The sequence below is a fragment of the Pteronotus mesoamericanus genome, unplaced genomic scaffold (genome assembly GCF_021234165.1).
Source record: "Pteronotus mesoamericanus isolate MK-2021 breed Mesoamerican mustached bat unplaced genomic scaffold, CSHL_Meso_final scaffold_1135, whole genome shotgun sequence".
NCBI lineage: Eukaryota > Metazoa > Chordata > Mammalia > Chiroptera > Mormoopidae > Pteronotus > Pteronotus mesoamericanus.
This window is the reverse complement of record NW_026555300.1, coordinates 414,282-426,363: the sequence shown is the minus strand read 5'-3', so window position 1 is coordinate 426,363 and position 12,082 is coordinate 414,282. Positions and strand designations below refer to the sequence as shown.

The 12,082-nt window shown below is 41.7% G+C and overlaps 1 protein-coding gene across 1 annotated transcript in view; it reads right to left on the bottom strand.

The window, feature by feature from the left end:
- Nucleotides 1-11,636, bottom strand: part of LOC129081540 (zinc finger protein 43-like) — a 47,518-nt gene extending 35,882 nt beyond the window's left edge. Inside the window, 4 exon segments of the mRNA XM_054587208.1 lie at nucleotides 2,492-2,618; nucleotides 5,000-5,147; nucleotides 5,649-5,955; nucleotides 10,931-11,636. Of these exon segments, the coding sequence (XP_054443183.1) occupies nucleotides 2,492-2,618; nucleotides 5,000-5,014 (142 nt within the window). The 5' untranslated portion in view covers nucleotides 5,015-5,147; nucleotides 5,649-5,955; nucleotides 10,931-11,636.
- Nucleotides 11,637-12,082: the final 446 nt, after the last annotated feature.

Genomic DNA, 12,082 nt, shown 5'->3' with positions numbered 1-12,082 from the left:
ATAAACAGAACATAAGGTCATCCGTGAACAGTTATAAAATTAAAACTATTTCCATAAGTATACCAGACAAAACAACCATTGTCCATTAAACAAGCACAGAGAGAAAAAAGTCATGAACAAAGTAAGGTAAAAACCAGACAAACATGCACATAATTTTAATGGAAATTGACATTTACAGCTGAATCAAAATTGAATTAAGTCCCAAAATATCTTAAATGTGCTGACTTGAAAACTAACATTCACTCTCCTAACATGTACATATTTACTAACATAAACACAATCAACTAAAAAATGCAATCAACTAAATTTGGGGAACCTATCATAAAAAAAGGTTACATGCTGGAAAACTAGTGGAAACTGTAGCTGAGTAAGACCGAGGGGTGTTGGAGTTCAACTCTTAATGGGCCAGCACACACACTTACTGGGAATCACTTGCTCTGACCTCCAACATGGGACAGAACTTTTAAAGGCGCCAGGGACAGCCAAGAAAGAAACTAAACTGTGTGTCTTCAGGGCGAGCCTGGGGGAGCAGAACTGGACAGAAGTACTGGTGGAGGCCATGATTCCCATACTGCGCCCTCCACACCATAGAGCTGGCAGGCAGGTACCCATATCTGAGACTCCATCACCCTGGCTAACACTGCAGCTCTCTATCCTAGTGATTCCAAGACGTCATCCCAGTCAACTTGACAGCCCACTCAAGCGACGTCCAGTGGCTTTTCCATGCAAATGGCCTCTTTTGCCCCGTGGTTCAGACTCTGCTAAATCTTAGAAACAAACTGCGTTTGGCCCCTGCATGCCCCTAACATCTCACTCAATGGCTGCATGCCCCACACTAGCCATAGCTGGCCTTGAATCACTTCTTGGCTTCTCCAGTGCACTTCAAAAAGCAGTGCAAGGAGGGGTCATCTTTCTATCACTCTGTGACTGGTGCCAGGTGGCCCTTGGCAGGTCACAGGTGGTGGCTGACCTTTTACCTCCATGGAAGACCCAGAGGCAGTGCATACAGTAGGCAGCTTAAAACCATGTTGGACTACGACACAACCACATCTACAACAACACACTTCAAAGGGCAGACTCAGTGAGCACCAAAGCTCCACTGAACATTTTTTTAAATATGAAGGGCCTAATAATTCTGTAACTCATTTTTTACCAAAGGAGTACATGCAAGCATTTTGTATGAGCACTTCTGAATCTGAAAGCAGAAATGTGACAAAGATCTAATCAGAAAGTGGAAAACACATAGGACACAGGTTTGAGCAACTTAGAATTAAACACTAGAATGACAGAATTGTAGATATAAAGTAATCAGATCACTGTAGAACCTTTCCTACATGGTGGGCAATGTTTTAAGATCACTTATGACAGTAACTCCTTGAAGAAGTCTATGAGGTAAATAGATATATTAAACATCTCTATCATGGAAGAATTAAAAAAAGTTCTAACTATAAATTTCTTATTTTAGTTTATATGAAGCAAAAAGAAATTTTGAAATGAAACCAAAAATTAGATTGTGACATTTTGCAAAGGTGCATTGTGCTGTAAAGAAATCAGAGTCTAAACTTTCCCGGGTCTTGTGTGAAGTCGTCATAGAATCAGAAATTATGTTTCAGAAAACATGACACCTATCCCCATGGTTTGTGGAATTTCTGCAACAACTTACAGGATCTCAACCACTTTCTTCACAAACTCTTTCATGAGACTAAAACAAAACTTTAAATTTTTTTTAATGTACAATTGCTCAGCAACGTGCACAGATTTTCCCAGGTCTCCAAAGCAATGGAAGAGGAGCCAGACCACAGCGGCCCTCACAGTTGAAAGGGAGGACTTTGGCCCCAACTGGTATAGAATGACAGAACTCATTGGAGTAGAAACAGAGTCCCAAGATGATAGAGGAGCTAGGGACATTTTGGAGATGAGGTGTCCCTCTATGACAACAACAAAAATAAACCAGGGCTTTTCAGAATCTTTCCACTGAAGCACAGCTTCCCAAACCACACTTTAAATTCTGGCTTCCTCCATGACTTTTGAGATTCTCACCTATATCATCTGCTTTTTTCATCGTCTTTTTTCTGTGTACATCTGAGCCCTCGTTTGCTCCAAAACAGTGACAAGGACTGGCTTAGAGACCGTAGGACCCATTTATAAGAAAAACAAACTTGAGTTTTGACAAAGATTCTTCCATTTCCAATTGACTTCGTGCTCAGATAAGAAGACTGATAGAATATTATTCTAGAAAATGGTTTTCCAAAACAGTTTTCTGATAGCATGTTCATTATTCTAGATGACATGTAAAATTTCCAGACATGGGTATCCTAATTCACATAGTTCATGAAGCCTTTTCTTTCTACATCAGATAACCTCCTATTTCTCCCTTGAGAGCAAAAATCTCAAAGTCTACTATATAAAGCAGAAGTTCTGAAAAGATGTTAAACTCACAGATAACAAAACCCTGCAAGTAGAGCAGGAAGTGAAAAACATTCATCCTCACCCAGAAAGACCAGGTTCCTGTAGTTCTCCAACATCACATCCACGTACAATTTCCGCTGAGCTGGGTCCAGGCACTCCCACTCCTCCTGAGAGAAATCTATTGTCACATCCCTGAATGTCAATGATATCTGGGGAAAAAAAAAAAGGAATAAAAGGACTTATTTACCAAGAGGCCACCAGCAGAGGTCTTAATGTCATCCACACGAAGAGTGTTAGGAAAAGAGGTTTTGACCTAGGAGAGTATCCTGAATTATCTAGTAAAATCATTTTGACCTGGTAATATTCTCTCATGGATTTTCTATTTTTTTTTAAGACTTTTTTTTTTTAGAGGGGGGAAAGAAGGGAAACATCAATGAGTGGTTGCACTTTGTGCGCCCCCTGCTGGGGACCTGACCCACAACCCAGCATGTGCCTTATACTGGGAATCGAACTGGCGACTCTGGTTGGCAGGCCGGCACTCAACCACTGAGCCATACCAGTTGGGGCTCTTGGGTGTTTTATAACAGTGAGAAATGAAGGTGGCATATGTCTACAAATCCACTGCAGACACTTTACTTTCCAGAGAATAAACTTTAAAATGAAGGTATCGATACAGGCAAACAGATAGTTGAGTGTTGTATTTGTATCACTCACGATCAGTTCTGTATATTTCTTACCTGGGAAAGGCATGGTAGGTTGGAAGTGTACTTTTTATATTTTTTAATTTTTTAAATTTTAATGCACACAACAAAGAACTGCAGTTCTGTAAAAATACAGACTCTGATTCAGGAGTTCTGGGATGGGGCCTGTGTTTCTACGTCTTTAACAAGCTTACTTTGTCTCTGGTCCATGTGCTATACTTCTAAATAGCACAGAAAAGAAAACACAGAAAATAATTCATACATGACTTTGAGCTGAAGGAGTTTTTTTTATATAATTTACTGTTCTCAAGAAATAAGAGCAGCCAAAATATTATTTGAAAATTTAGTATCAGTAACCTTAGACCAAGATTATTCTTTCTATGGTATGAGAGTATTTTGTGAAAAATACAGTAAAGGGTAAAGGAAAACTAAATTTTCCTCCAAACTTGATGTACAATTTTTCAACAAATACAGGCAAATACACATAAAGAGATCTCATGAATATTCATCAAAGTTCCTGTAACTGAGAAGAACAAAAACAACTTGAGAGTGAGAAGCCTAAATAACTGAAATGTTAACATTTTATACACACAGATTGACGTACATATGGAAACTAGGTACAATTGAAAAGTGACAGAAAATAGAATTTTCATGCCAATGAAATTAAATATTATTTTGTGAGTCTGTAAATCTCATAAATCTAATTGTGGATGATAATCTTTATCTTTTGTAAACATAAGAAGGGGAGGAACATACACAAAGTTAGAGCTATTGTTTTTTAGTTTTTTATTTCTCAAAATTTCATGTATCACTAGTGGAGAATTGTATCTTAAAAATTTAACTGAACTGAACATACATTAATATAATTCTTGTAAACTTTCTTGAAAATACAAAAATAAGTAGGATATGTCTGTGACATGAGTGTGGAATATAATGAAAATTTACAGGAACAAAGCCTGATTAATTAAATCTTCCATGCCAAAACCCAATTATCTCTAGGAAATAAAGGTAGGGCCTTCATCTTCTAGAGCAAACAGGAACTAAGAAGAATATAGGGCGTTCCAGGAGAAATATGATGGTTTTTGCACATCTCTCAGTAATTCCCTACTTAGACCCTTGTTAATGATAAAGGGAAACTATTATTGTACATGGAAGAGAGCACCTTAGCCAAGTGAATATCAGGTGGACTGGAACAACAGATATCAGGTGACTGAGGAATACAGAAGGACACGTCATCACTGCTGTGACGTTACTGGCAAAAATATAGAAATAAAGAAATCATTATATGAAAATGATCATAAATAAACTCTTAGTTTTTGCAAATGTAAATGCAGATGTAACTCCTATGTGTTGACACAAATACTGTAGTGCATTTATATAGCAAGACTTTTGTCTCAAACTAGTAAGCAAGTCTCTTCTTTGCCAGAACTTTCTAAGCTATCCTCACCACCAAATGGTGCATTTTCTTACCCCTGATCTACAGAGCTGATGCTGCAGCAACATAAACCTAAAAACCTAGATGTTCTCTCCTTACCGATACCCAATCTTCTAGCCCATCCCAAGAGGGGTATTGAACATGGGTACCTTCCCACGTTGATCTGTTACAGAGGGGATGTTTTCAGTAGTTAAATGTCATTAATTCAGGACAGGAATTCTACAGATTCTTGGGGAAACTGGATAATGAAAATGTAGAGAAGGTTCTGGGCAAAGGAAAGAAGTATATAAACTCCTGACCTTGACAATCATAAGAAACAAAGGGAAAAAAATAAGTAGATTTAAAGAAACCTCACTAGCCAAAAACATCAGAAACAGAGAAGGTGCTGGTTCTTAATCCATTGATGTTAGGAGGAAAAGCAAACACAGCCTCTTACCCAGGATACATCATTTACCTTAGAAGGAGCCATGTCCTCCTGGTCCTCCTCCGGGTTCTTTTCTCAGGTGATGATATGCTGAGGAGTCACTTCTGCATTTTGACGATGTGCCTTCAAAGGCACAGCCGCTTTTTCTGCTTCCACCACACTCGCAGGGAAAAGAAACCTGGAAATGTTCAAAAAGTCACTTTCTCCTGTCCTTTGTCAAAGGAGAGTCAGGAATAAAGCGCTTCTACATGGAGACCACACTGAGTTTTTTCTTTCTTCTTTTCAGGTGCTCTCTTCTCCCACACATGGACACAAACTCCTACAGCAACGAGAACATGCATTGCTCTCCTGAACCCCAAACCCAGCAGAGCTCCCCATTACCTTTCCTGACCAAAGCCTGCTTCTCACTCTTACAAATGCATCAGGACATGCCTTTTCCTTCCCCTTCTCCTTCCTTCCCCCTCTTCAGATAACCTTTGCCCTTTTTTTCTCTTAAGCTCCAGGGGTCCATCTTATGACTCTTTCTGGTTCCCTGAGCCCAATTCTTCTACTTCTGACTTTCTAAATAAAATTTTTCTTATTAAACAACATGCATGCCTTGACCAGGTGGCTCAGTTGGTTGCAGAATTGTTCAATATAACAAATGGTTGTGGGTTTGTTTCCTGGTCAGGGTACTTACCCAAGTTGTGGATTGGATCCCCAGTCAGGGCCCATGCAGGAAGGAGCACATAGATCTTTCTCTTTCACATTAATGTTTGTCTCTTCTCTCTTTTCCTCTCTCTCTAAAATCAATAAGCATATCCTCTGGGTGCGGATTAAAAGAAATGCATCCCAAAGCATTTCCTGATAATCCCTGGGCTCACCTTTGCGTCACCTGGAGGACCTCATTAAACAATGATGCTCCACCCAGAGCAGTTGTCCAACTCTGTGGATGATGGCACAGCTGATGTCATTTCTTAAAACTTTTCAGGTGATTTAATAGGAATCTAGAGGGAAACATGCTTTAATAAGCATGCAGACCCCTAGGGAATTAGGGCTCCACTAAGTTATAATTCTGCAGGTCTGTAGCACGGCTCATGAAATGGCATCTTTATCTAGTTCTTCTTGGTGCCTCCACTGTTCCCCCAGAGCTCTTTTCTGTAGCACTGAGCCAGACACACCACACCCAACACACCTAAGACCTCTCTGTGCAGTGAGGACTTCAGGCAGAAACTTCTAAAATGACAGGCTCCGTGGTCTAAATTTTTTTCTTTTCCAGAAAATTACAAAGAATTATTTTGAGGAAAATCAAGATGTCATAGAAGTGAATGGAAGTCACACTGACCTCCCAGGACCAATCTGGAATTACAACTAAACTGTGGAGAAATCACCTGGAACAAACAACTGAACAATAGCAAGAGAGAAGCCTTATAACCTCAGACAGACAGAAGAATCAGCTTTAGCACAACCTAACTGCTAAGAAGTGCAGTGGAGACTCGAGAAGGTAGGCAGGGCACCTATGGACAGCAGCACCAGAAGTATATTGAAACAGCCAGTGGGATCTCCCTGAGAAGAACGGGGTCTAACCCATAAGCGGGGATCTCCAGCCTACAGCACCAGAGCCCAAAAAGTACACAGATAACAGCCAGCTGCAAAAAAGCGGCAGGGATGCTCTCTGACAGAGACAGGTGGCTGGAGATGGAAAGAGCTGTTTAAAGGGACAACGCATAAACTTTTATTTGTAGCCACGTACCCGGGGCTCTGGCAAAGTTTGGGGCAGAGTGGGCTAGGGATGCTGGAGGATAGACTGGGGAAGGAGGCTTTGGGGAGAGAACGGAGAGAGTAGCTGGCGGGATCCTGGTGCTGACTCCTCCCCCATACGGTAGCAGCCATCTTGCTCAGACAGACCACTCCCCTGAGCAGCAGCAGCATGAGAGACGCCAACAACCTGACCCCCAAGTGAGACTCCGCCCCACCCTGGGGTGTCTAAGCCTTACTGCTGAGTGCAGAGTGACTAGATTAATAACTGAAGGAGGCAGCCACAGACAGTAGATTCCCGGAAGTCTCGAACAGATTGCCTAAGGTCAGACAGGGACAACATCTGACATCATCAGAGGCAGATCCAGAGAGAAAAAACAGTGGTCTCCTACCATAGAAGTTCACACACAAAGTCAGGAAATCAAGACAGATCAATTTAAGAAGCAGAAGCAAAAAAGAAGAGTCTCACAAATAATGGGAACACAAAGAAACACCCCCCAGTCGACAGGAATGGAGAAATCCCCACAAAGAGAACTAAATGGAATAGAGGCAAGTAAACTACCAGATATTGAGTTCCAACCAACGGTTCTCAGGAAGCTCAATGAGCTGTGAGGTCAGAGAGAACAAAAAACTACAGGGAAACTACAAGGAACTTACTGCAAACTATATCAGCATGAAAAAGGACATGGAAACTATCAATAAGAGACAAGAGGAAATGAAGAATACAATTTCTGAATTGAAGAACACCGGGGAAGGAATCCAAAGCAGGCTATATGAAGCAGAGGAACAAATCAGCGAGCTGGAGGACAAGGTAGAAAAAAGCTCCCAGAAGGAGCAAGAAAATGAGAAAAGACTCAAAAACAATGAAGAGGCATTTAGGGAAATGCAGGACAACTTGAAACGTAATAATATCCGTATAATAGGTATACTAGAAGGAGAAGAGAAAGAGTAAGGGATAGAGAACCCCTTTGAAAAAGTAATGATGGAAATTTTCCCTAATTTGAGAAGAGAAAAAGTCACACAAGTCCATGAAGCACTGAGAGTCCCATTCAAGAGGAACCCAATGAGGTCCACTCCAAGACACGTCATCATCAAATGGCAAATATTAAAAACAAACAGAGAATCCTAAAGGCAGCAAGGGAGAAAGAGGTAGTAACATATAAGGGAGCTCCGGTACGGCCAGGAGCTGACTTTTCAACAGAAAAACTACAAGCCAGAAGGGAATGGCAGGAAATATTCCAAGTGATGAAAAGCAAAGGCCTGAAACCAAGATTGCTCTACCCCACAAGGCTCTCAATTAAAATGGAAGATGAAAGAAGGAGTTTCCCAGACAAAAGAAGGCTCAGAGAATACACCTCCACCAAATCAGCACTGCAAAATATGCTGAAGGAACTGCTTTAAGAAGATGAAGAGTATATGAATACCCAGTTTCTTTCACAGTCACCAATACCTGATATTATCAATATTTTTAATCCTTATTAATGATTGTAACAATGATGTTATTTTAATTGTTACTTATTATCTGTTGAAACCAAACCTGCTCTTGTATATTTCTTGCCTATTTCCATTATTTTTAAAAAACTATGACTTTTTGGTATTTATCCATTTTTTGATTAAATGTTTGAAGAATTTTTTCCTCTTAAAAAAAACCCCAAAACTATTAACCCCTTTTTAGATGTGCTGCAAATGCTTTTCAATTCTATTAGTTATCCTTTAACTTTTCTAAATGTATATCACTGAATCATCTTAAACGTTTAATATAGTCATATTGTCAATATTTTACTTTACAGCTTCTGAGTTTGAATATATTATTGCAGGATAGGAAAAATACTATTTTGTATTTTCTCCTAAAACTCCTTAGATTTTACATATTGATTTTAACTCACCTGAATATTTTTTGTATGTTTGAAATAGGGCTCTATATATTTTTTATTTCAAATAATAGTAATCCATGCACTTTATTTGTTGAATAAGCCTTATTTTCCCCATTGATTTGAAATATTAATTTAATCATATATCACTCTGTTAGATATATATATTTGTTTCTAGAATGCTCATTTTATTTCATTGATCTACTTGATTATTTCTGTGCTGGTGTCACGTTTTAATTGCTGAGACTTTATAATGGATTTAATTTTTTAAATATTTTATAATGGATCTTGACATTTAAAAAATAAATAAACAAAATCAATCTGCATTTAAAAGAAAGAGAGAAGGAAAGAATGAACTCCTACCTTTTGCAACAACATGGATGGAATTGGAGAATATTATGCTAAGTGAAAATAAGCCAGTCGGTGAAAGACAAATACCATATGATCTCACCTATAAGTGCAATGTATTCAACAAAATAAACTAATGAAAAAAATAAATCACAGGCATGGAAATATGGAGCCGACTGAAAGTGACCAGAGGGGATGGGGAAGGAGGACAATGGCAGAAAGGAGAAGGGACTAGACAAAGAACATGTATGAATGACCCATGGACATGGACAACAGAGTGGGAACTGACTGTGGCTTGTGGGAGTGGGAGTGGGATGGGTGGAAGAGGGCAAAGAGAGAAAAATTGAGACAACTGTAATAGAATAAACATGATTTAAAAATAAAAATTTTTAAAAAAGAATTATTTTAAAAACATAAAATGATAGCTCTACTTGGTGTGGCTCAGTGGACTGAGCACTGGCCTGCGAAGCAAAGGGCCACCACCTTGATTCCCAGAGTAGGACTCATGCCTGGGTTGCAGGCCATGTCCCCAGCAGGGGGCGCGCGAGATGCAATGCACATTGATGTCTCTCTCCCTCTCTTCCTACTTCCCTTCTCTCAAAAAAAGAAAAAGAAAAAATTTTTAAAAAACCAAAATGATAAATGCAAGTTTTGATGCTGAAACCTTTAAAAAAATATTAGCTATGAAAATTTTTTTATAATTCTATTTGTTGTGTAATTCATCAAACTTGACGAATAGAGCAGCTGTCTGGGAACCACGTTTCAGGTCAATCCAGTCCTTCTTTCAATATTTTCAGAGAATTGACAAGAGGGACTTGAGGAGAACAGCTCCTTTGTGGTTGGCACTAATTCACAAATCACAAAAGGGAAGGATAAAGCTGTGGAATGTTGGACGAATTCATGAAACTAGGTTCTGACTATTAAGATCACTGACGTCCTTACCAAATGGACACTGACAGAGTCTAATATTATTGACAAAATAGCAGTGGTTGTTCCAACACATTAGATAAACAGTAGAAAGGATGCAGGGCTCAGAACTTAAACTAGACACAATACATTTTAATGGAAAACTATCTGGATTTTTATTTTTATTTTTTTACTGTAATGACTTCTTTGATCAAAGTATGGTGACAGACTCAGTCATTTCTTGTCCCAGGTCACCTCCGTCTTGCCATCCCAGGATATGACAAGAGACCCATGACTGGCAGACAAGTCTGTGCCCTCTGAGTGAATAAACGTTGCAATTGGAAGCAAATTATTATAAATTTTACAAATCTTATAAACTGGAGATCTGTAATATAATTTAACAGTTTAACTGAAACAACTCGGCAAATGTTAAAACTAAACGTATTATAAAGCCACAAGCCCACAAATCACACCTTAATCCTCCACATTCCATCAGCTCATCACTCACCCACATCCAGGTTGCCCTTCCTGCTGCTCTGTATTTGTTTCTGTCTCTTCCCTGTCTCTCTGCACTGTTGTTCTTTCCTGTGTTTCCCCTTCCTCTCCTCTTCTTTTTTTCATGTCTTTATACCTGTTCCATGAAAACACTGGAAGCCTATTTCACCTTCACTTGCTCTTCCTCCTGGATATTTCCGATCGCTCCCAGCTCTATGCACGTCTGCCTCCCCCCACCCCATGCCTGTACCCCCTCTGCGGCCCCTGTTACAGTCTTTCCTGTCATCGCCCACAAACTGGCTGACTCTCAGTGCTGTCTGTCCCTCTGATCCGTCACCTCAAACTCCCTTTACATCGCCGGTCTCGCTCCCCAAACTGGTCTCCTCAGAACCAGTCCTTCCATCTGAAGCGTTTCGCGCTCCGCTGCCCCCCAAGTCCGCTCAGAGGCCCCTCTGCCTGTCAGCGCCCCCGGTCTCTCTGGGGCTCCTCCGTCTCCTCGGCATTTCTACGCTGTCTTCCTTCTCCGGCTCCTTTCCCCAGTTACCTTTCACTCCTACCTTGCAGTCCCGTCCCTCCCTTCTCCCCTGCGTGGCCCCTCACGGACCTTTTCTCCCCCTCACGTGTCAGTCTCCGTCATTCCGGCTCTGGGACCCATCACAGCCTGGTTCCGCCGTGTTTCCAGCCGGCCCCTCCCGCGTGGGACAGGCCACCTCTTCTGGGAACCCCGTGTCTTCCCCTCTTAAGTCCCACCCCAAGGAAAGTGCGCTCTTCCTGGGATTAGGGCCTCTTACTAAATGGCGAAGGGGTCCTCAGCGGGTTGGAGTGCAGATTATGAAGCCAGGGAGCAACCCGATCTCTATGGACCAAGGGCGGTGAGGCAGGCAGGAAGGTAGGTAAGGCAGGCGGGAGGCAGCGGGGCTCAAAAGGTTTAACGACAGGGCCCGAGTCCGGCTCCCAAAACTTTAAAGGGTCTGGGATGGAAGGACTGCACAGGGGAAAGGCTTTCAGCAGGAAAACCACGGGGCAGGCGTTGTCCGGCGGCCCTGAAGGCGGAGAGACCGCAAGCAGGACGGCCTGAGAGCTTCCCCGGAAACGAACGTGGAGCGTCCACACGGAGCGTCTCACAGGACGCCTGACTCACCACTGCGGGAGGTTCGGAACGGAAATTTCAACATCTATAGTGAACCTCAGCCTTCTCCTGCTAGGAATGTAGACTGAAGGAATCAGGTTTCAACCAGAAAAAACGGAAACCAAAAACAATCGCGCGACCTTGGCTACTCCACGGCCGTTTCAGAGTCTATAAAAAACTGCGCCTGCGCCTCACCTCAAAAGATGGGCGGGGCCAGAGCCTGTGATGGGCGCGGCCAGAGCCTGGGCTCAGCGTTTCCGCATTGCGGGGCAGGGGCGGGCTTGAAGAGGGGCAGGGGCGGGCCTATCCAGGGAAAGAGGAATGCCAGGGGTAAGTGGATCCCGTGGCGCCACTACGCACCGCTCTTGCTTATATACTTTCCTTGTTCATTGCGCTTGATTTACTCGATTATTGCTAAAATCTGTAATTTTTCTTTCCAAAATTAAAATTTTGGTGAGCTTCCCTCTAGACCCTCACCTTCCATAAGTCTATACCCAGTGGCGCTGGGAGAGAAGGGGGCGATCTTGGGGCGGAGTGTCCGCTGAATCCTCGCGGTGTCTGACCAGAGGCCAGGCAAGGACAGTGAAGATGAGGAAGGGAATGAGTGCTATTTTGTGGATTGCCCTG